Source organism: Schistocerca cancellata, chromosome 4, assembly GCF_023864275.1.
Source record: "Schistocerca cancellata isolate TAMUIC-IGC-003103 chromosome 4, iqSchCanc2.1, whole genome shotgun sequence".
In the NCBI taxonomy this organism is placed as follows: Eukaryota; Metazoa; Arthropoda; class Insecta; order Orthoptera; family Acrididae; genus Schistocerca; species Schistocerca cancellata.
In genome coordinates this window covers 23277301-23303551 of record NC_064629.1, presented here as the reverse complement: position 1 = coordinate 23303551, position 26251 = coordinate 23277301, and the positions used below count along the sequence as shown (strand labels likewise).

The window sequence follows — 26251 nt, the reverse complement described above, 5'->3', positions numbered from 1 at the left end:
ATTGTAGTTGCACAGTAACCGTACATGTCCCAAACTAAACATGAACGTGGTCATCATAGGTCACCAATATAGAGCTACACTGAGATATAGGATGTATAATAACACAACCTGAATCTGAGTAGGCACATGCTTTATTTTCACTGAGGTGGTACAATCACAGTACATATTTATATTTAGAATCAGTTAGTGAACTGACAGTCAAAGATCTCTCACACATGGTCTCAGTTGACTGTCAGTGATGTTCTTTGTTGTCACGGAATTCCCACAAACTTTTGGTAAAAACATTTACCAAAAGTTCATTTAATATGAGTTTTTATACTTCACAGCTTACAAGTTGATGGAAGAAGAGATGAAACTCTCAGAATTCCACTAAAAACTGAATTTAAAAAATCCTACAAAAACTAATAGCTACTAACTACTTCTTTCGTAATCAGTACCTTGTCAGCCGACAACTCGGATCATACTTCTAACGTAGGTGTTTCATTTTAGGACACCATCCTATACTTACACAATTTGTAACATTAAAATTGTATCATAGTTATATTGTGCACTCTCTGTTTCCTGTTTTATACCCTTTTGTCTCAAAATAAGTAACAATGTATTGAGCAGCTGAGACATATTGCTTTCTCATTCACCTTCATTGTTGACTGTGGAAATAACCACTGAATACTAATCAGTACCATCAACCACAATCGGCTTCCCAATAGCTGAACAGTGATATTGTATCAAATGCATAATTCATATTTATTCATTCTTTGCAGGCACACTAAATGTTGCTGTTTATGGTCTTTTTTCCAAAGCCAGAAGCTTAATGTGCTCACCTGATAGATGAACCATGTGTGTGTGTGTGTGTGTGTGTGTGTGTGTGTGTGTGTGTGTGTGTGTGTGTGTGCGCGCGTGCGTGTGCATCAGGTTACTGGTGTTTTAAAAGCAGATTGTGAGAAATAACTGCAATATTATCAACAGAAATGAATTACAAATCTGTAAGTATTTGTTGTGATGAACAAGTTAAAATAATGTGCTACCTGTTATGTTACTCATACATGCCTCATCGACCCATGGAATGTGAAAGGTGCAGTAGGTACTAGGAAATCCACAGAAATACTAATTATAACTGCAACCTAAAAATAGGACATCTGATAATGGTAAGTATCTTAGAATAACTTACGTATCTCTGTTGCAACAGCTATCAACTTTTCACGAGATCGGCTGATAAGCAAAATGTTCAGTCCTTTCTTTGCAAGCTGAAAATATAATAAAATGTTAATAAGAGAAGGATCTGTCAGCTGTCTCTGAGTGTAAAAATAATTTTAATACTTACAGCAAATGCATAAGCTTTCCCAATTCCATCTGTTGCTCCTGTGACAACTGAAAAAGTAAATTGAAACCAGTTTCAGTACTGACACATGTTAAACTGAATAAATTACTTATAGAAAATCTTCACTTTTGTAACTAATGTACAATTGTGTTAGTATGGAAGGTGAAAGTCCACGTCTTTACTTTTTTCTCCCTATTGTACCCATGATACTTAGAATGTAACAAGTCTGAATCTGCACTGTACTATCGTTCCACCAAACACCTCCTCTCTCTCTCTCTCTCTCTCTCTCTCTCTCTCTCTCTCTCTCTCTCCCCCCCCCCCCCCACCACCACTCATACTCATTCTCACATTCTCATTCCTCCACTCCCCCCTTCCCTCTGTGTGTGTGTGTGTGTGTGTGTGTATGTGTGTGTGTGTGTGTGTTTGTCCAGTCTGAAATATTGTAGTATCATAAATAAGCATTGTCACTTTTATTGTTCTTCTTTGCACTGATGGGCCTAAACAAGATGAGTCCAGCCTTTGGCTGTTAATTCAATTGTATGACTACCTTATAAAACCAATGCACTGTATTTGATACAGAAGTACATATGATTTCAAAGATAATGAAACACACAAGTCTCACATGCACAGATTCCCTTAATGAACTACTGCCTACTAAACAAATGCAAATAGCAGATAAAATAGTGTAAAACATTCAGAATATTCTTCTTCATGAAGGAAAGAAGGGATTATTGCATGGACGCAAGGAATTTGATGACTGTGAATAAGCTGATTCAAGAGCACAGAATAGTGAGATTTGCCCTGTTGCATGTTGTGCCTTCATGCATGATGTTGAGATAAATGCTAATGAGTAATTGAATCAGATACAACTTCTGTTTTGGAGGGACAGAACTGTCAACACAGCAGATCAAATATGACAAATTCTTAAATTGTTTCTTAGAGGTATTTAATGAATCATTTCCTCGTAGATATAAGCAAAAGAAAGTTATGGTAAACTCAAATGGATTACAACAGGAATAAAGATCTCTAGTGCCAGAAAGAGAGAGCTCCACAATGAGTTAAAATCAAACAGAAATCCAGATTTTGTTATTTATGTCAAACAATATAAAGCTGTATTTAGGAAAGTTGTAGCGGCAGCTAAAAAAATGGCAAATAATAAATTCATATGAGAACACAGAAATAAGACAAAAGCAGTGTGGTCAGTTGTTCAGTCTGAGCTAGGAGCCAAAGTAAAAATTCATGAGATTTTGAAAATTAGACATGAAAATGAAATTATAGTAAACCCTGTTCAGATGTCAAGTTGTTTCAATGAATTCTTCCTAAACGTAGTAAGATCAGATGTGGATATGACATTCTATCAGGGCATCACAAATTTGGAAAACAGCCAGAACACATCTTTTAAACAATTTGAAAAAATAACCCAAAGGGATGTGGAAAAGGAAATATTGTCTCTAAAAAACAAAACCTCACATGGGTGGGATGAAATAACAACATCTGTAATCAAGTATGTGTACGATATTATTTCCCAACCACTGTCAACTATTATAAATCAATCTTATGAACAGGGATGCTTTCCAGAGGTATTGAAATATGGTGAGATCAAACCTCTATTCAAGAAAGGATCGACAGAAGATATGGGGAATTACCGCCCTATCTCTCTCTTGCCGGTCTTCTCTAAAGTATTTGAAAAGATTGCAGCAAAACAAATTAATAACTTTCTTACTGTAGATGATATAATTTTTAAAAACCAGTTCGGATTCCAACAGGGTAAAAGCACTGCGAATGCTATAAATGAGTTTATCCAAAAATATGCTCCACATTAGATAAAGGTAGAAAGGTCACAGGTATATTCTGTGATCTGACTAAAGCTTTTGATTCAGTGAACCATGCATTACTCCTCCACAAATTACAGATGTATGGAATCAGAGACACTGCTTTAAAATGGTTTAGCTCTTACCTGTCAGGTAGGAAACAAAGAGTAATTTTAACTTCAAATGGAACCAATTATTCATCAGACTGGAAAACAGTTCCCCAAGGAGTCCCACAAGGTTCGATATTGGGTCCCTATCTGTTTCTTTTTTACGTAAATGACCTACCACTTGCTATTGATGTTCATTCAGTCTTATTTGCTGATGATACATCAGTTCTAATTGAAAATGAGGCATCTGAAAATATTCCAGAAAAGGCCAAAAATACTTTAGAAAAACTTGAATCTTGGTTCTATCAAAATGGACTAAAACTAAATGTAACTAAAACCAAAATGATGCAATTTGGAGCTAAATCAGTAGAAAGGAGTGAAATAAAGATAACTTGCAATGATCAGGATATAACAGAAGCAAACCACGTGAAGTTTTTAGGCCTAAATCTTGACAAAAATTTAAATTGGAAGGTACACATAGATTACTTAGCAAATAAACTGAACAACTTAGCATTTGCAATGTGTATTTTGTCAGGTGCCACAAACATGGATACCAGAAAGATAGTTTATCACTGCTACTTTGAGTCAGTTATTCGTTATGGCATAATCTTCTGGGGAAATTCAGCAAATGTCACTAGGCTTCACATGACTGGGATATCATTGAATCTTGTACTAGCTATGAGTGGGAGAGCTGAGTGTAGGGGTGGCAATACACACGACACCAGTGTATATTATCAGTCCAGATCATAGTTGCATGATATACAATACACCCGATGTTTCAGGATGCGCAGCCACTGGGCATTTCACATGTCACCGTGTTCACCGTGTCTAAGGCATATCAGGAGAGATCAGTCATGAATTCCACACACACACACACACACACACACACACACACACACAAAATTGCAGTGAGCATCTATACCATTTACACCCCAGTGGATGCACAAAGCACCCATTGGATGCACAAAACATCAAAAAAGGTTGTCTGCACTGATGAGTTGTAGTACCTTTTGGTTCACATTGATGCCAGGGTATAGGTACAGCAGAATATAGATAAGGCAATCCATCCTGCTACTCAAAAGAGTGCTGTTCAGGCATATGATGGTGGTAGTAATAGTTCCATTCTGATGTGTGTCTGTTTGTTCACATAAAATGTGGTACAATAATGTCAGAACATAACATTAGAAACAATTGTTTCTGCAATCACAGTCCAATGTGAGCTGCACATTATAAATTACCAAAGTCAGACAGCAACCTCAAAAACCTTTTACCTTCACCAAAAACATATTAGTTTGATGCAAGTGAATGAATGGTGATTCAGAAGAGTCATGTAGTTTCATGAACCATCTGTTATCTCTTTGCAATCAAAAGGTGGGGATTACATTTCAGGATGCCCAAAGAAACCTGCCTTCTTGCTACAGTAAAGATGGAGGTATGTTTATGAAGATCTGGGCCACAGCTTAATGGTATTAAATTGCTCCTTTTGTTATTCTTGTAGTACAAATTGTGATTGATTTGGTTACCAATTATATCTCATAGATCAAATGTTATTCTGAATGAGCACACTATGTTAATGACAGTACCTACTTCCTACTGGTAGATATGTTCAGATGTGGCTTGACTGAGATATGGATGAGCATTAATATTTTTGCTCACTTTAATCATCCCATCTTAACATAACTGAAATCTGTGTTTGGATTTAAAGAGTAGTATACCTGATTCAGATTTCCTTCCCCATCTTGCTGACAAAACAAAGTACTGCAGTTCATGTCTGATAGAAAGAAATAATTACTGCACAATATCAATCCATAAAGAATACTTGCTGCATGACCAAGATGACTATTAATCATGTTAGTTGAGATACTTCCATTTTTTCATAAGCATGTGTATTAAATATGTGCCACTATCTGAAAACTTACTGTGCCTTTGATATTAGTGTACAAGTATACCTGCCACATATAAATTTTAATTATTGCACTGGTCAAAGAGCGCTGAATGATGACAGAGGACAATGAAATTTTTTGAAAATCCCTAAATATTTTTTAAAAGTATTGGAATCACTCATCTGTTTTATCTTTGTTGCTTTCCATTCAAACTGGCTTACCTGCTTCTCAGATGTAATATACATAATGTTTGTTAGTAAAAATAAGTATTAAAATATTTAATACATGACAAATATGACTCATGTAATTTTAAAATTTTATTATCTTGATTTGAAAATGATAAGAGCTTCCAAGATGCTTTTGTGGAATTGATGCATTGCTGCTGATGATTTCTTGATGATGGCACTGTTGCAGGCAGATGATATTTTAGGCCTTTACAATCAGCTTAGGGTTTTATGGTTTGGCGAGATAAGATTATGAGGAAGAAGATGGAAGTGGAATGTATTTAGTGAGTAATGTTGTCATTATGGAAAAGGATATTTCCATGCCTGAGAAGAGTATTGTTTGAGGTAAGATGCCATCTGCTATACAGGATTGAATGGAGGTACAATTAGATCAAATGGTATATGGTGGTAGCATTTTCAGAAAATGTGGAACAAGTAGCCAGTGTAGCTTGTTCAAGGATAAGGGGGCACTCAGTGGAGTGCATATTTTGAAAGATGGTAGTAATGAATTGAATAATGTATTTAACAGTGTGAGCCAAATGTTGAGCTGTTAGTATGGAGTGATATTTTCTTGGGATCATAGTGAACATTTAATTCACATTTCATGTGAGGACTAATTGCTTTACGTTTGTACAATGTGAGCTGGTGCCAATGCCATAGAGACTCATCACTTGTGCCAGTTCTACCAGCACCACAGGCAGTGCTGAGGGTGAAGATATTGACTTCACCACAGCCAACTGCTGGCCAAGTACAATCCACCAATGACCACGCAACAACAGACAGAAGGGTACTCAAAAGATAGTAGAGCAGTGCTCACCCACTCGGTTATAGATCATCATCCAGGGCTGACTTTGACAGGGAACATTGTTTAGTGAACTCTTGGACATGAACAGACAGTTGTTATAAATTGCATTTGCTATGTACTGTGAAGTTTACATACGATTACTTGCATTTAGCCATTGAGGGCCGTTTTTGTGTTATATTACAAGCACTGTTGCAGACTTAATTATTCAACAAGTCACAAAGATAAGCAAACTTTTTCACTCATTTGTGTAACTGTGTGACTAATTTGTTGGAGTGTTGTAGAACCTTTGTTCTCCTATCCTGTTACCTGACCCTGGGACATAGCTGTGTAATAGTGGCAGGGAGAAATTGTCTTAGCAGTGTATTGCACCAGAAGCCATTTCACGAACTCCCAAACTCAGCTTACCATAACAACAGTGACAACTCGGCCTCCACAGCAGTAGTGATGAGGCCTTTACAAAACTGGCAATGAATGTTTACAAAACGTATTGTTCAGCTGTGGCATTTGACTCTGAAGGTGGGGTGGGGGAATTGAGTTTGAGTCCATTTAATGTACAGGAATCCCAATCATCTCAAGACCAAAGTAATTAAAGACATATAGCCTATCATCTCAGTTCATTTCAGCCAGCTTGTGCTGACAGATATAGTTCTTGTGGGCCACTGAAGGATGGCTGACATATGGAACTGTCTGCATTACACCCATCTATGAGCTGGTGAAGTTCTAAAGAAATTGAAATGTATCCTTTGTAGATTATCTTATTAGAGTGCTTAGGATAATCAATCAATGCATGTATAAGTTGTAGTAAGAAGCAAGTACTAGTATGAAATGCCAGGGAAATACTACTGTGTCAACACATGTGGCATTTGCAATGATACATTTGCATATGTAGGCATGAAGGGTTATACATTGTGTCTGCATCACGCTGCTCATCATTGTCCTTGTTTGAATTTCAGTGTAGTTCTTTAGCTACTTAGTGTGCACAATGTGCTGTCTCATCTCCTCTATTCACCTACATCCACATCTATATGGATACTCCGCAAATCACGTTTAAGTGCCTGGCAGAGGGTTCATCAAACCACCTTCACAATTATTCTCTATTATGCCAATCTCAAACAGTGCTCAGAAAAAATGAACACCTATATCTTTCTGTGTAAGCTCTCATATCCCTTATTTTATTATGATAATCATTTTCACATTCGGAGGAGAAAGTTGGTGATTGAAGTTTTCTGAGGAGATTCTGCCATAATGAAAAACACCTCTATTTTAATGATGTCCACCCCAAGTCTTATATCATTTCAGTGACACTCTGTCCCCTATTCTGCGACAATACAAAATGTGCTGCCCTTCTTTGAACATTCTTGATGTACTCCAGCAGTCCTATCTGGTAAGGATCCCACACCGTGCAGCAGTACTCTAAAAGAGAACAGACATGTGTAGTGTAGGCAGTCACTTTAGTAGATCTGTTATGTTTTCTAAGTGTCCTGCCAATAAAATTTAGTTTTTGGTTTGCCTTCCCCACAATATTTTCTATGTGTTCTTTCCAATTTAAGTTGTTCATAATTGTAATACCTAGGTATTTAGCTGAATTTACAGCCTTTAGATTTGACTGATTTATTGTGTACCTGAAGTTTAACGGATTCCTTTTAGCACACATGTATATGACCTCACACTTTTCGTTATTTAGGGTCAATTGCCAATTTCTGCACCATACAGATATCTTTTCTAAATCATTTTGCAATTTTTTTTTGATCTTCTGATGACTTTACTGGTCCATAAATGACAGCATCATCTGCAAACAACCTAATATGGCTGCTCAGATTGTCTCCTAAATCATTTATAGAGATATGGAACAGCAAAGGGCCTATAACACTACCTTAGTGCAGAATTTCATATATTGGCGCATTTATGCTATATGTGTATGCTTTTCAGCAATACTCGCTTTTTCTTCCAAGAGATATCTACTTTCTTTACCTGCACACAACTCTCCTCACAGGAAAAGAGGAGACTGGGAGAATATGAAACAAAATTAAGTTTGTCTGAGGTGAAGAAGGCCCCCTTACATACTTCTGTTATTTGTTTAAATGCTGTGAACTACTGTTGACCCATCTGCACTTGTTGCAGCAAAGCATGTGAGTTTTCTCAAAATGTTCTCAGATTCCAGCTTATGTGATCAAATAGTGAACTCCTATAATAGAAATTTGTGTGATGTAAAGTAGTGTTCTCTTTTGTCCTACATTCAGGTGTTGGGATAAATCTTGCAGCAACTGTAAAGCTATACATGTTTCTAGATATTGGTGAGCAAGGTGGCACACTGATTAAGACATTGGACCTGTATTTAAAGGGCAAAGTCAGGACATGCGGGGACCAAGCAGCAATCGGTATTGTAATTGTAAACTGTCGAAGCTGCGTTGGTAAAGTACCAGAACTTCAAGCGCTGATAGAAAGCACCAAAGCTGAAATCATTATAGGTACAGAAAGCTGGCTGAAGCCAGAGATAAATTCTGCTGAAATTTTTACCAATGCACAGACGGTGTTGAGAAAGTATAGATTGCATGCAACCGGTGGTGGCACGTTTGTCGCTGTTAGTAGTAGTTTATCCTGTAGTGAAGTAGAAGTGGATAGTTCCTGTGAATTATTATGGATGGAGGTTACACTCAACAACTGAGCTAGGTTAATAATTGGCTCCTTTTACCGACCTCCAGAGTCAGCAGAATTAGTGGCAGAACAACTGAGAGAAAATCTGGAATACATTTCACATAAATTTCCTCAGCATGTTATAGTCTTAGGTGGAGATTTCAATTTACCAGATATAGACTGGGACACTCAGATGTTTAGGACGGGTGGTAGAGACAGAGCATCGAGTGACATTATACTGAGTGCACTATCTGAAAATTACCTCGAGCAATTAAATAGAGAACTGACTCATGGAGATAACATCTTGGTCCTACTGATAACAAACAGACCTGAACTTTTTCACTCTGTAAGCGCAGAACAGGGAATCAGTGATCATAATGCCACTGCAGAATCCCTGAATATGAAAGTAAATAGGAATATAAAAAAAGAGAGGAAGGTTTATCTGTTTAGCAAGAGTAATAGAAGGCAGATTTCAGACTACCTAACAGATCAAAACAAAAATATCTGTTCCAACACTGACAGTGTTGAGTGTTTATGGAAAAAGTTCAAGGCAATCATAAAATGCGTCTTAGACAGGTGCGTGCTGAGTAAAACTGTGAGGGACGGGAAAAACCCACCGTGGTTCAACAACAAAGTTAGGAAACTACTGCGAAAGCAAATAGAGCTTCACTGCAAGTTTAAATGCAGCCAAAACCTCTCAGACAAACAGAAGCTAAACGATGTCAAAGTTAGCATAAGGAGGGCTATGCGTGAAGCGTTCAGTGAATTCGAAAGTAAAATTCTATGTACCGACTTGACAGAAAATCCTAGGAAGTTCTGGTCTTATGTTAAATCAGTAACTAGCTCGAAACAGCATATCCAGACACTCTGGGATGATGATGGCATTGAAACAGTGGATGACATGCGTAAAGTTGAAATACTAAACACCTTTTTCCAAAGCTGTTTCACAGAGCAAGACCGCACTGCAGTTCCTTCTCTAAATCCTCACACAAATGAAAAAATGGCTGAGGTCGAAATAAGTGTCCAAGCAATAGAAAAGCAACTGAAATCACTCAACAGAGGAAAGTACTCTGGACCTGAGAGGATACCAATTTGATTGTACACAGAGTATGAAAAGAACTTGCCCCCATTCTAACAGCCATATACTGCATGTCTCTAGAGGAACGGAAGGTTCCAAATGATTGGAAAAGAGCACAGGTAGTCCCAGTCTTCCAGAAGGGTCATCAAGCAGATGCGCAAAGCTATAGACCTATATCTCTGACATCGATCTGTTGTAGAATTTTAGAACATGTTTTTTGCTCAAGTATCACATCATTTCTGGAAACCCAGACTCTACTCTGTAGAAATCAACATGGATTCCAGAAACAGCGATTGTGTGAGACCCAACTCACTTTATTTGTTCATGAGACCCAGAAAATATTAGATACAGGCTCCCAGGTAGATACCATTTCCCTTGACTTCTGGAAGGCGTTCGATACAGTTCCCCACTGTCGCCTGATAAACAAAATAAGAGCCTACGGAATATCAGACCAGCTGTGTGGCTGGATTGAAGAGTTTTTAACAAACAGAACAAAGCATATTGTTCTCAATGGAGAAACGTCTACAGACATTAAAGTAACCTCTAGCGTGCCACAGGGGAGTGTTATGGGACCACTGCTTTTCACAATATATATAAATGACCTAGTAGATAGTGTGGGAAGTTCCATGCGGCTTTTCGCGGATGATGCTGTAGTATACAGAGAAGTTTCAGCATTAGAAAATTGGAGTGAAATGCAGGAAGATCTGCAGCGGACAGGCACTTGGTGCAGGGAGTGGCCACTGACCCTTAACATAGACAAATGTAATGTATTGCGAATACATAGAAAGAAGGATCCTTTATTGCATGATTAAATGATAGAGGAACGAACACTGGTAGCAGTTACTTCTGTGAAATATCTGGGAGTATGCGTGCAGTACAATTCGAAGTGGAATGATCATATAAAATTAATTGTTGGTAAGGCGGGTTCCAGGTTGAGATTCATTGGGAGAGTCCTTAGAAAATGTAGTACATCAAGAAAGGAGGAAACTTACAAAACACTCATTCGGCCTATACTTGAGTATTGCTCATCAGTGTTGGATCCGTACCAGGTTGGGTTGACGGAGGAGATAGAGAAGATCCAAAGAAGAGTGGTGCGTTTTGTCACAGGGTTAATTGGTAAGCGTGATACCATTACAGAGATGTTTAGCAAACTCAAGTGGTAGACTCTGCAAGAGAGGCGCTCTGCATCACGGTGTAGCTTGCTGTCCAGGTTTCAAGATGGTGCGTTTCTAGGTGAGGTATCGAATATATTGCTTCCCCCTACTTATACCTCCCGAGGAGTTCATGAATGTAAAATAAGAGTGATCTGAGCACGCACGGAGGCTTTCCGGCAGTCGTTCTTCCCGCAAACCATACGCGACTGGAACAGGAAAGGGAGGTAATGACAGTGGTATGTAAAGTGCCCTCCGCCACACACCATTGGGTGGCTTGCGGAGTATAAATGTAGGTGTAGATGAACAGGCTTCAAATCCACATCCAACAATCTAGATTGAAGTTCTCTGTCGTTTTTATAAGTAAGGGGGCATAGCTTACCCACAGCAAATGCAATGATACTTGAAACCTTTAAAAGATAACCTTATACATCAAGGTGAGCCAGGTGCCAACATGGTGGACATCTGTTGGGGCAAAATAGTTGATAGTGGGCTACATCTGGGTCATTTGCACTCCTCAGTTATATAAGCCTTGCACATACTTGTGGGGGCGGTGCTCATGGGAATGGAATGATTAATGTTTCATTGGAGGTAAACTCTCCCAATGTGATGGGTTTGGCGCGTGGGGGCACTGACACTCATTCATTAATGAAAACATTTCACTTTCTTACAAGAACCCACAAATGGCTCCAAGTTCACTTGTTAATAGCCAATATCTATTTTTTCAGCCCCCACATAATTAATACATCTACCTGTTGAGAAGGGTAGGACGCAAGTTCTGTTTGTACAATTTTTTTCTGGGTGATGGGGGTTCAACTGCCCTCTCCTGATCCTAGGTGGGTACAGGCTTACCTTCTTATAACAATAAAGGTTTCTGTCAAGAATCTAGGGCTGCAAATTAATGTGGAATAACTGTATAAATCAAGCTATGGGGAAGACACATACTACATTGTGATATATTGGAAAAATTTGGTGGAAGTGCATTTCACCCACTGAAGGCATCGCTTATGGAACTGACATTAGACCAACGCTTGAGTGTTGTTTGGATAGTTTGTTATTGACACCGAGTTGGAATAACCACAGAGGTTTAGAAGGTGCAAAAAGGACCTGCATGATTCATCACAGATTTGTGTCAACAGTATGAGAACATAACATAAATAATCAATCAGCTTCTGTAGAGACACTGCAAGAAATAAATTGTGCACCATATGGGACCTTACTTTCAAAATTCCCTGAATATACTTTCCTCTGTGAGTCAAGAAACACATTACCCTTACATACAGACTGCATAGTGACCACAGTGGTCAAATTAAAGAAATTGAGGGCCATACAGAATGATACCAACAATGGTTCTTCCTACATAGCATCAGTGAATGAAATATAGAGGGGTAACATTGCCATTCTACTTTGACCACACACCATTCAATGACATGGGGAGCGATAATGTAAATGCATAGTACTGAGCAGTTACATTCCATAAGCTAAGAGACCTATAAACTTCTGTAAAAATGTGATTTATGGGGATACAATGTGGACTAAACTATGGTGGGACACACGAAAAGATGTGATGTAGATGACATGCTGTACAAGACTGCTTAGAGTGCTTGCAATAAGAGTCCATGTAAACAGAGGACTAAGATTAGAGTTTAATGTCCAGGCAATGTCAAGGTCATTACAGATAGAGCACAAGTTCAGACTGGTGAAGAAGATCAGCCATGACCTTCTCAAAGAAACAGTCCCAATGTTTGCCAATAAGCAATTAAGGGAAACTGTGGAAAATCGAAATCTGGATCATCTGACTGGCTACTGCATCCTAGTCATCCCACAGAATTATTTGGTGTAGTGATTCTTACTGTGCATTGTGTGCATTTGAAACACAGTATCTGAATCATATGGAAGCAAGATGGTGCAGTAAACACATTTTGATGACATAACTAGCAGCTGCATTATTGGCAGACACAGCCTGGAAATGTGGGCTGCAAGTATAAGGTTGACCATGTCATATTTCACAGCTGTGGAGAAGATTCCAGGATGAAGGAAACATTCAGTTACAGTATTGGTAATGGTGACTATGTGCTTCAGTTCAGTGCCAGGATCATTATCTTACCTTAAATGACCAGAGATATATAACTAGAATAGCACGTGTCCTAGCTAGAGCCCACTCGGCAGCTGATGGGTCACACATTTTCAGATACACTGGGTATTGTAGGCTTCGCAAGGTTGCTTTGTATTCTTGGTGACATGCTAGATGCATTTCAGTCACACAAATTCACTTTGTGACTCATGTTACCATTTTTCACCAAAATATTCCAGGATTGAAGAATAAAGTAGATGAGCTCCTGGTTCGTTTAGATGACATTGAATATGATAATGTAATAGATATACTATGCTTGTCTGAGCATCGCATTGTGTCTGATATGGAAAAGGTAAATATCAGTGGTTATAAACTAGCTGCACATATGAGTAGAGTGAATAAGGTGAGAGGAGGAGTTGCCATATATGTCAAAAGTTATCACTGTGTAAAAAGCTTGGATACAAAAAAGTTTTGTCTAGAGCAACACATTGAAGCACGTGCCTGTCAACTTAAACTGAAGGAGGGCTCTTTTATAATTGTAACAGTATATAGGTCCCCTTCAGGAAACTTTCATTTATTCCTGGAAAACTTGGATGCCCTGTTGTGCTATCTGTCAGATAGGGGAAAGCAAATTATTATTCGTGGGGACTTCAATGTTGATTCACTGAAAGAGTGTAATAGGAAGAATGACCTGGAAGTCTTGCTCAGTTCTTTCAATTTGACATCTGTCATTAATTTTCCTACTCGGGTAGTAAATGACAGCAGCACATTGATAGATAACACTTTTATAGACCAAGATAAGTTTAAAACCATAAATTCTTGTCCTGTTGAGAATGGCCTTTCTGATCATGGTGCTCAGCTAGTTATAGTATATGACATAGCTCCATTCAGTAATTCAAAACTACCCTCCAAAGCTGTGCATTCAATTAATGACTCAACAATTAGAAATTTCAGGGAAAATCTTCAGCAGTTAGACTGGGATGAGGTGTACAAGGAACCTGATGCTAATTTAAAATATAACTTATTTCATGATACACTGTAAGAGAATTTGAAAACTGTTTCCCCAAGAAAGTAGTTAAATCTAATTATAAGAAACCATGCAAAAAACCTTGGCTTACTAAAGGAATAAAAATATCTTGTAACCACAAAAGGGAACTGTATATAACAACAAGAAAGAGTAATGACCCAGAAACAGCCAAATATTATAAAAACTACTGTGCTACATTAAGAAAGGTTATTAAAAGGTCCAGAAGCATGTGCATCATGTCTGAGATTAATACCTCTGATAACAAAATCAAAACAATTTGGAATATTATTACATGGGAGACAGGGCAACCAGGAGTACAGAATGATGGCATTACCATCAAAGTGATGGAAACTTGACAAACAACAAGCTGGAAATCGAAAACATTGTTAATAATTATTTTTTACGTGTTGTAGAGAAAATAGGATCTAAATGTTCATTAGAAGAAGCAAGGTAGTTAATGGCAGATGCCTTACCCACACAATCTGATACAACTGAAATGCCACCCACCTCTCCTTCTGAAATTAGGAAGATAATAAACTCTCTCAAGAATAAAAGCTCACATGGAATTGATGGCATTTCCAGCAGGATGATAAAAGCTTGTTCCCAAGAGATAAGTGGGATTCTTAACCACCTATGTAATAGCTCTCTGAAGCAGGGTATTTTCCCAGATAGACTGAAGTATGCCACTGTTAAACCACTGCATAAAAAAGGGGATATGTCTGATGTCAACAACTACCACCCCCAATCTCTCTTCTGACTGCCTTATCCAAAATTCTTGAAAAGTAATGTATTGTACAGTAGTTTCACACCTTTGTAAAAATAAAGTTTTGACAAAATGTCAGTTTGGTTTCCAGAAAGGTTTTCAATGGAAAATGCTATATATACTTTCACTAGTGAAATATTAAATGCTCTGAGTAACCGGAAGTTACCTGTTGGGATTTTTTGTGATCTCTCAAAGGCTTTTGATTGTGTAAATCATGGAATACTTCCAGATAAACTCAAGTACAGTGGTATGAATGGGACAGTGCTCCAATGATTTAAATCATACCTAACTGGAAGAGTGCAGAAAGTTGAAATAAGCAGTTCACATTATATGCAAAAAACTGGTGATTTCTCAAACTGGGGAACTATCAGGAATGGGGTTCCACAAGGTTTGGTCTTGGGTCCTCTGCTGTTCTTAATATATATTAATGACTTGCCATTCTATATTCACAAAGATGCAAACCTGGTACTTTTTGCTGACGATACAAGTATAGCTTTCACACCCAACAGACAAGAATTAACTGATGAAATTATAAATGATGTTTTCAGAAAATCATTAAGTGGTTCTCTGCAAATGGGCTCTCATTACTGTGACAAAACATAGTATATACTGTTCCTCACAGTAAATGGAATGACACCATTAATAAATATAGACTTCGATCAGAAATCAGTAGCTAAGGTAGAATATTCAAAATTTCTAGGTGTATGCATTGATGAGGGATTGAACTGGAAAAAACACACTGAAGATCTGCTGAAACATTTTGAGTTCAGCTACTTCTGCTATTAGGGTCATTGCAAATTTTGGCGATCTACACCTCAGTAAATTAGCTTACCACACCTATTTCCATTCTCTGTTTTCATATGGCATCATATTCTGGGGTAACTCATCATTGACTAAAAGAGTGTTCATTGCACGATGTGTAATCAGAATAATTGCTGGAGCTCATCCAAGATCATCCTGCAGACACTTATTTCACTGTAGCCTCAAAAAATATATATTCACTTATGAAATTTGTTATTAAAAATCCGAACGAATTCAAAAGTAATAGCAGTGTACTTGGCTACAACACTAGGAGAAAAGATGATCTTCACTACTCAAGGTTAAATCTAACTTTGGTTCAGAAGGGGGTAAATTATGCTGCCACAAAAGTCTTTGGTCACTTACCTAATAGCATCAAAAGTCTGACAGATAGCCTTATAGCATTTAAAAGGAAATTAAAAGAATTTCTGAATGGCAACTCCTTCTACTCATAAGATGAGTTTTTGGATATAGTAAGTGGGTAATTTCCCCACTCCTCACAAAAAAAAATTGTTAAGTGTCATGTAATATTTTGTGTAATGTAATATCATGTATAGACCCCTTTTATTAACCTGACACATTCCACATCATTATGAAGTGTCGTATTCATGACCTATGGAACAAGTACTAATCTAATCTAATCTATAATCAGTCATGGTGTCTAGACCACCATGCATGGACAGAGGGATGGATGACCCACAGCTCGACCTGAGGAATGATTCTGGCAGTCTGTTCATCTGGAGCGCCCATGATGTAAGTTACAACACTACCAGCATTATGGAAACTGACCAGTATGGTGGTGCCAATTTTCTGATCTGGACTATCATCATGTTTTGAGCACATACACTATTGTTTGTGTTTGCTGGTATACTGTAACAGCTAGAACCTATGGGAATGACATCCTGCAATGGTAGTTTCAATATTATCTGCAACATGAGGGCATCACACATCTAGAATGGCAGACTTGATCTCCAGACTTCATACAATTTAATATGAGTCAAAGGACTGCATATATTCTGACCTCCAGAAGGCACTTGTATAGCGATGGGAGACATTACATAAAACCATGCTGGACAGCATCTTCCACAGTATTGGACCCCATTATAAACCTTGTATTGTCATATTCTGTATTGATGTTCTGTATACATCCAGAGGAGGGACATCTTCAGTCACTGCCCAGTTTTCCATTGTGCTTTGCAGATATTACAGTGGGTTATGCATCATAATGTTACCAGGGAACCCCTCCAGTGCACACATTGGCATCAAGTCTCATATTATAATGTGGTTCTGGAAGAGCCCTCAGCTTAGGGAACTGTATGTATACATAGTCTCTTGTTGGCAGAATTAGTTCTGTCATTTTCTCTGCATGCCCCACACGTTTATTAATACCTCTGCAGGATCTCAGTACAACAGGCAACAAATTGATCATACATGTATGTAGTAGTATTTCATTGTTATGTTTACATCTTATTTACAGGATGATTTCAAATTGTTATTCGGAAATGCACTTGACCATTCTCTGCATGTATAACCACACAATTTTCTTCATCCAATATGTTAACTTGTAACTCTGTACTCCCAAATCCATGAAGCAGTTCAGCAGTTTTTACAATAGCAGTATATCCTTTAGTACTTGAGTGCACTACTGACTTTTGTGTGGATTCTGAGATGCCAATGATTGCTCAAAACTGACAATATGTTTCCAAATTCATCCTTTCCTGGTGTCAAGCAATGAGTGTTGCTGTATTCTGTTGCAGCTTATGCAGCTCCTAATCCGAGCAATTGCAGAGTTCATCATCTATCCGAACCCAATTAGAAACATCAATATTTCCTCTACAAAATGTCCATTATGTGCCAACTCTCTCCATTTTGACATATTATTTAGCTTAAACTCAGTTCCCACATTTAATTGATTTCTGTATCGACTGCTGTTAATGACAGGGACATCATTTGACTATTATCCCATTTAGCACCACTGGACACTCCTGTCTGATTTCAAATTGCTTAACAGCAAACAAAGAAGTTATCATAGACAAAATGGTTTTGCTATGAAGAATAATCTCGTTCACAATGAAACATAGCCTGTTATTAATGTTTTGAAATTTTGTAACAAAATAATGCGATACTATACATAAACACTGTGATGTGCAGTGCAGTGTGAAGGCCTACTGAAAAACTGACTGTAATGCCTGTGAGAATATACTAGTGTGACATAAGAAGCCAACAACTTAAACACTGGTGATGGTCTGAAATAAAGCGAATTGTTTTGGACCAATCTAAACAGACTCATTACAATTGCAAAACCAACCACAACTAAAACAAACTGAGGTGACAAAAGTCATGGCATACCTCCTAATATCATGTTGGACTTTCTTCCACTTGGCATAGTGCAGCAGCTTGGCGTGGTGTGGGATAAATAAGTTGTTGGAAGACCCTGCAGAAGTATTGAGCCATGCTGTCTCTACAGCCGCCCATAACTGTGAAAGTGTTACCAGTGCCGGTTTTTGTGCACAAACTGACCTCTTGATTATGTCCAATAAATGTTCCATGAGATTCATGTTGTGCAATCCAGGTGGCCAAATCATTTGTTCGCATTGTCCAGAATGTTCTTCAAGCCAATCACAAACAAATGTGGCCTGGTGACATGGCTCACTATCATGCATAAAAATTCCATCGATGTTTGGGCACATGTATGGCTGCAAATGGCCTCCAGGTTGCTGAACATAACCATTTCCGCTCAATGATCGGTTCAGTTGGACCAGTGGTCCTAGTGCATGACATGTAAACATAGACCACATCATTATGGAACCACGACCAGCTTGCACAGTGCCTTGTTGACAACTTGGGTCCATTCCTTTTTGGAGTGTGCGCTACACTCAAACCCTACCACCAGCTCTTACCAACTGAAATTGGGACTCACGTGACCTGGCCACAGTTTTCTAGTCATCTAGGGTCCAAATGATATGGTCACGAGCCCAGAAGATGTGCTGCAGGTGTTGTCGTGCTGTTAGCAAAGGCATGCACGTCGGTCGTCTGCTGCCATAGTCCATTAATGCCAAATTTAGACGCACTGTTCGTCAAATGTCTCACATTGATTTCTGTGGTTATTTCTCTCTTTGTTGCTTGTCTGCTAGCACTGCCAACTCTATGCCAACGCCACTTCTCTCGATCGTTAAGTGGACGCTGTCGGCCACTGCGTTGACTGTGGTGAGAAACAATACTTGAAATCTGGTTTCTTGGCATGCTCTTGATACTGTGGATCTCGGGATTTTGAATTCCATAACGATTTCCGAAATGGAATTTCCCATGTGTCCAGCTCCAACTACCATTCCGCGTTGCGAGTTTGTTAATTTTCATCGTGCGGCTATAATTTCATCGGAAATCTTTTCACATGAATCAGCAGAGTACAAATGACAGCTCCGCCAATGCGCTGCTCTTGTATACCTTGCGTACGCGATACTACCGCCATTTGTATATATGCATATCGCTATCCCATGTCTGTTGTCACCTCAGTGTATTTACGAACTACAACTATGGACAGCAAGCCACTAAATTAAAGGGAACCTGTATCAATAATCACTTATACGGTGTAGTGCTACAAATGTTTTCCTAAGTTGTTATACATGTCCGCCGCTGAGTGGCTCGGTCGCTGTATCGAGTCCCGTTCGTCACTTTTTTACAGGCCGGCATCGCCGCCACGCAGTGCGGACGTGTTGTTTCCGCCTGCGGAGCGCGCGCGCTCGCTGTTGTTTACATTTCAGCGGCCGTCACTTACGTGTACTAGAAACATGGCCAACCGTTTTAGAAAATCAACACTACGATTCAGCTTCTGCAGCGACTACGCTCGACCAAAGGCCTTGGAAGTGAAACGCTTCCTACACGATGTTGCTAAGATCCCAGCTTCCGACATCTTGGGCATCCATTTGTCCATATTAAACAGTACAGTGTACGTCAAAGTCGTCAATGACACGGCATGTGAAAGAATAATTCGTGACACGAAACATGGATTACGTTTCCAGAATGAGATTTTCACTCTGCAGCGGAGTGTGCGCTGATATGAAACTTCCTGGCAGATTAAAACTGTGTGCCCGACCGAGACTCGAACTCGGGACCTTTGCCTTTCGCGGGCAAGTGCTCTACCAACTGAGCTACCGAAGCACGACTCACGCCCGGTACTCACAGCTTTACTTCTGCCAGTACCTCGTCTCCTACCTTCCAAACTTTACAGAAGCTCTCCTGCGAACCTTGCAGAACTAGCACTCCTGAAAGAAAGGATATTGCGGAGACATGGCTTAGCCACAGCCTGGGGGATGTTTCCAGAATGAGATTTTCACTCTGCAGCGGAGTGTGCGCTGATATGAAACTTCCTGGCAGATTAAAACTGTGTGCCCGACCGAGACTCGAACTCGGGACCTTTGCCTTTCGCGGGCAAGTGCTCTACCAACTGAGCTACCGAAGCACGACTCACGCCCGGTACTCACAGCTTTACTTCTGCCAGTACCTCGTCTCCTACCTTCCAAACTTTACAGAAGCTCTCCTGCGAACCTTGCAGAACTAGCACTCCTGAAAGAAAGGATATTGCGGAGACATGGCTTAGCCACAGCCTGGGGGATGTTTCCAGAATGAGATTTTCACTCTGCAGCGGAGTGTGCGCTGATATGAAACTTCCTGGCAGATTAAAACTGTGTGCCCGACCGAGACTCGAACTCGGGACCTTTGCCTTTCGCGGGCAAGTGCTCTACCAACTGAGCTACCGAAGCACGACTCACGCCCGGTACTCACAGCTTTACTTCTGCCAGTACCTCGTCTCCTACCTTCCAAACTTTACAGAAGCTCTCCTGCGAACCTTGCAGAACTAGCACTCCTGAAAGAAAGGATATAGCGGAGACATGGCTTAGCCACAGCCTGGGGGATGTTTCCAGAATGAGATTTTCACTCTGCAGCGGAGTGTGCGCTGATATGAAACTTCCTGGCAGATTAAAACTGTGTGCCCGACCGAGACTCGAACTCGGGACCTTTGCCTTTCGCGGGCAAGTGCTCTACCAACTGAGCTACCGAAGCACGACTCACGCCCGGTACTCACAGCTTTACTTCTGCCAGTACCTCGTCTCCTACCTTCCAAACTTTACAGAAGCTCTCCTGCGAACCTTGCAGAACTAGCACTCCTGAAAGAAAGGATATAGCGGAGACATGGCTTAGCCACAGCCTGGGGGATGTTTCCAGAATGAGATTTTCACTCTGCAGCGGAGTGTGCGCTGATATGAAACTTCCTGGCAGATTAAAACTGTGTGCCCGACCGAGACTCGAACTCGGGACCTTTGCCTTTCGCGGGCAAGTGCTCTACCAACTGAGCTACCGAAGCACGACTCACGCCCGGTACTCACAGCTTTACTTCTGCCAGTACCTCGTCTCCTACCTTCCAAACTTTACAGAAGCTCTCCTGCGAACCTTGCAGAACTAGCACTCCTGAAAGAAAGGATATTGCGGAGACATGGCTTAGCCACAGCCTGGGGGATGTTTCCAGAATGAGATTTTCACTCTGCAGCGGAGTGTGCGCTGATATGAAACTTCCTGGCAGATTAAAACTGTGTGCCCGACCGAGACTCGAACTCGGGACCTTTGCCTTTCGCGGGCAAGTGCTCTACCAACTGAGCTACCGAAGCACGACTCACGCCCGGTACTCACAGCTTTACTTCTGCCAGTACCTCGTCTCCTACCTTCCAAACTTTACAGAAGCTCTCCTGCGAACCTTGCAGAACTAGCACTCCTGAAAGAAAGGATATAGCGGAGACATGGCTTAGCCACAGCCTGGGGGATGTTTCCAGAATGAGATTTTCACTCTGCAGCGGAGTGTGCGCTGATATGAAACTTCCTGGCAGATTAAAACTGTGTGCCCGACCGAGACTCGAACTCGGGACCTTTGCCTTTCGCGGGCAAGTGCTCTACCAACTGAGCTACCGAAGCACGACTCACGCCCGGTACTCACAGCTTTACTTCTGCCAGTACCTCGTCTCCTACCTTCCAAACTTTACAGAAGCTCTCCTGCGAACCTTGCAGAACTAGCACTCCTGAAAGAAAGGATATTGCGGAGACATGGCTTAGCCACAGCCTGGGGGATGTTTCCAGAATGAGATTTTCACTCTGCAGCGGAGTGTGCGCTGATATGAAACTTCCTGGCAGATTAAAACTGTGTGCCCGACCGAGACTCGAACTCGGGACCTTTGCCTTTCGCGGGCAAGTGCTCTACCAACTGAGCTACCGAAGCACGACTCACGCCCGGTACTCACAGCTTTACTTCTGCCAGTACCTCGTCTCCTACCTTCCAAACTTTACAGAAGCTCTCCTGCGAACCTTGCAGAACTAGCACTCCTGAAAGAAAGGATATAGCGGAGACATGGCTTAGCCACAGCCTGGGGGATGTTTCCAGAATGAGATTTTCACTCTGCAGCGGAGTGTGCGCTGATATGAAACTTCCTGGCAGATTAAAACTGTGTGCCCGACCGAGACTCGAACTCGGGACCTTTGCCTTTCGCGGGCAAGTGCTCTACCAACTGAGCTACCGAAGCACGACTCACGCCCGGTACTCACAGCTTTACTTCTGCCAGTACCTCGTCTCCTACCTTCCAAACTTTACAGAAGCTCTCCTGCGAACCTTGCAGAACTAGCACTCCTGAAAGAAAGGATAATGCGGAGACATGGCTTAGCCACAGCCTGGGGGATGTTTCCAGAATGAGATTTTCACTCTGCAGCGGAGTGTGCGCTGATATGAAACTTCCTGGCAGATTAAAACTGTGTGCCCGACCGAGACTCGAACTCGGGACCTTTGCCTTTCGCGGGCAAGTGCTCTACCAACTGAGCTACCGAAGCACGACTCACGCCCGGTACTCACAGCTTTACTTCTGCCAGTACCTCGTCTCCTACCTTCCAAACTTTACAGAAGCTCTCCTGCGAACCTTGCAGAACTAGCACTCCTGAAAGAAAGGATATTGCGGAGACATGGCTTAGCCACAGCCTGGGGGATGTTTCCAGAATGAGATTTTCACTCTGCAGCGGAGTGTGCGCTGATATGAAACTTCCTGGCAGATTAAAACTGTGTGCCCGACCGAGACTCGAACTCGGGACCTTTGCCTTTCGCGGGCAAGTGCTCTACCAACTGAGCTACCGAAGCACGACTCACGCCCGGTACTCACAGCTTTACTTCTGCCAGTACCTCGTCTCCTACCTTCCAAACTTCTTTCAGGAGTGCTAGTTCTGCAAGGTTCGCAGGAGAGCTTCTGTAAAGTTTGGAAGGTAGGAGACGAGGTACTGGCAGAAGTAAAGCTGTGAGTACCGGGCGTGAGTCGTGCTTCGGTAGCTCAGTTGGTAGAGCACTTGCCCGCGAAAGGCAAAGGTCCCGAGTTCGAGTCTCGGTCGGGCACACAGTTTTAATCTGCCAGGAAGTTTCATATCAGCGCACACTCCGCTGCAGAGTGAAAATCTCATTCTGGAAACATCCCCCAGGCTGTGGCTAAGCCATGTCTCCGCAATATCCTTTCTTTCAGGAGTGCTAGTTCTGCAAGGTTCGCAGGAGAGCTTCTGTAAAGTTTGGAAGGTAGGAGACGAGGTACTGGCAGAAGTAAAGCTGTGAGTACCGGGCGTGAGTCGTGCTTCGGTAGCTCAGTTGGTAGAGCACTTGCCCGCGAAAGGCAAAGGTCCCGAGTTCGAGTCTCGGTCGGGCACACAGTTTTAATCTGCCAGGAAGTTTCATATCAGCGCACACTCCGCTGCAGAGTGAAAATCTCATTCTGGAAACATCCCCCAGGCTGTGGCTAAGCCATGTCTCCGCAATATCCTTTCTTTCAGGAGTGCTAGTTCTGCAAGGTTCGCAGGAGAGCTTCTGTAAAGTTTGGAAGGTAGGAGACGAGGTACTGGCAGAAGTAAAGCTGTGAGTACCGGGCGTGAGTCGTGCTTCGGTAGCTCAGTTGGTAGAGCACTTGCCCGCGAAAGGCAAAGGTCCCGAGTTCGAGTCTCGGTCGGGCACACAGTTTTAATCTGCCAGGAAGTTTCATGGATTACGTTTTTGCCACGCCGAAACAATGTCGGTGCGGTCACTGTCGACCATGCAGGCTTGGGAAAACGCACCCACCGAGTGAGGTGGCGCAGTGGTTAGACACTGGACTCGCATTTGGACTCGCATCCCGTGTCCGGCCATCCTGATTTAGGTTTTCCGTGATTTCCCTAAATCGCTCGAGGCAAATGCCGGGATGGTTCCTTTCAAAGGGCACGGCCGACTTCCTTCCCTGTCCTTCCCTAATCCGATGAGACCAATGACCTCGCTGTCTGATCTCCTTCCCCTAAAACAACAACAACAATACGCACCATACGAGTTTTCGAACTTCCATTCGAGCTCCCGGCGGAAGACGTTATCGCGGCTTTCCACCCCTATGGCACTGTACATGGCCACACTGCCGAACGCTGGGCGCAATTCCAAACGTACCGCGTTCTTAACGGTGTACGACAGATCACCATCGATCTCCATCGCCAAGTGCCATCTTACCTGCAAATTAGCGAGTGCCGCGCGGTTATCATATACGCCGGCCAACCCAAGACCTGTTCTGGGTACGGCAAAGAAGGCCACCTCAGATCTGAGTGTCTTCAGCGACGAATCACCCAATTTCCAGCCGCTACCATGGCACCTCCGGCTCCGATGACGGTTTTACCGATCACCTACGCATCGGCGCTCTCGTTCACCTAAGAGGCGCAAGAGGAGTCGCCGTACGGTCTCGGAATGAGACGGATCACCTCCCCCTGATGCTCCAGAGGCCGTCCGACCCGACGAGGCCTCAGAGAACCTGCACGACGATACGAATGACGACAACATGACGCCGACTGTGGCTATGTCGATTCCTTACTCTACTGGCTCGCCCAGCTGCTCCTGAACCAATGGACTCCACCGTTGCAACTGCCGCCGAGACGTTCTCCGCCCCTACGACCGAAGTGGAACGTACGACCATGACAACGACAGCACCTTCAATGGCGTGGAGTGAGGACGTCGATGAAAGCCCGGACCACACGCTGGGGACAGAGTTACCCCAGACGGAAGCCTCATTACATTGCTGATAATGCTGTCAAGTGGTGTACGGCACGACTCGCCGTTGCTTCGCCCCTCTTCATCCTCCCCTGGTGGAGTTCCCCTCCACAGCGGGGTACAGCTCCAAACCTACCGAGTAGCGACAATCAACACTAACACCATTACCACCTCACCCTTGAAACTTCAACTGCTGCAAGAGATGATATGGGCGTTGGACGTCGACATTGCACTACTACAGGAAATACACTTGGACATACTTCCAGACATCGCGGGATATACCACTTATCCTTCTCCTGGTGACCACCTGGGACGCGGCGTAGCCATCTATGCCCGAGAAGGCATTCCAGTGGCCGATATCACATACCTTCCATCCAACAGAGGTATGATTGTCATCGTCATAGGGATGCGTATTGTCAACATTTACGATCCGTCAGGCTCTACCCGCAGACGCGACAGGGCACTCATCTATTCAGAAGAAATCGCCCGTTTGTTTCTTGGACGCTGCGACCATTACTTGCTTGGGGGTGATTTTAATTGTGTCTTACACCCTAAGGATCAAGTGCCCCACTACAACACCTGTCATGAATAGCATCTTGTCATCCGAGATCTGTTGCTCTGCGACACTTGGGAAGTTCGGCATGGCGATGGGCCTGGACATACTTACCAGACGAGTCACTCCGCGAGCTGCCTTGATAGGATTTACATTTCTCGGGAACTCACACCTGCAGTCCAAGGTGCAGAACTTTGGTCCTTGGCCTTTTCGGACCACTGTGCCTACATCTGCAACATTCTCCTCCCCCAGCAAGTGGTCTGGCGTAGTTGTGCACCGTGGAAGCTAAACACCTCCCATCTTCATGATCCCAAATGTCTTCAACGTGTTACCGAGACATGGGCCACCTGTGAACGTCGCTTACCTAAGTACTGCACGAACTTGACCTGGTGGCTGCAATGTGCCAAACCTGCCATTCGACGTACTTTGATTCAGTATGGCAAGGAAGTTGCTACGTGGCGTCGGAACACTACAGACTAGTTCTACGCAGTTCTCCGCGACCTGGACGCCCAGCCGCCCACCCCCGACACCCAGAGGGAACGCAGCAGGATTAAGGCGCAAATTGTAGCGTTGACACGCTGTAGACTACAGGGAGCTATGGTGCGAACCCGGTGTCAAGATTCGGCGAAACAAGAACATCCCACCATGCATCATATACCCTCCGATAGGAAACATCGACGACAACGACTCATCACCGAGATCAACACCTGTCGCGCCCAGCACGTCACTTGCCAGGGCAAAATCGTCATTGCCTTTGTAGACCACTACCGCACAATGTACTAGTAGGAGACTACCAACAACCATGCTGAGGAGTCTGTGTTACCACATTTAACTCGCACCCTCGCCAGCGACGAAGCGGACGAGCTGATGGAGCCAATTACGCGTGACGAAGTCCACGATGCAATCAACAAAGGTGCTCTGAATAAGTCACCTGGTGTCGACGAATTGCCGATAGAAT

The 26251-nt window shown here is 42.2% G+C and overlaps 1 protein-coding gene across 1 annotated transcript in view; it reads right to left on the bottom strand.

Moving 5' to 3' along the window:
• Window positions 1-26251, bottom strand: part of LOC126183322 (very-long-chain 3-oxoacyl-CoA reductase-like) — a 90192-nt gene that overhangs the window by 15707 nt on the left and 48234 nt on the right. Inside the window, exons 2-3 of the mRNA XM_049925182.1 lie at window positions 1322-1383; window positions 1169-1244 (exon numbers count right to left, since the gene is read on the bottom strand). Coding sequence (XP_049781139.1) covers window positions 1169-1244; window positions 1322-1383 — 138 coding nt within the window. The remainder of the gene's footprint in view (window positions 1-1168; window positions 1245-1321; window positions 1384-26251) is intronic.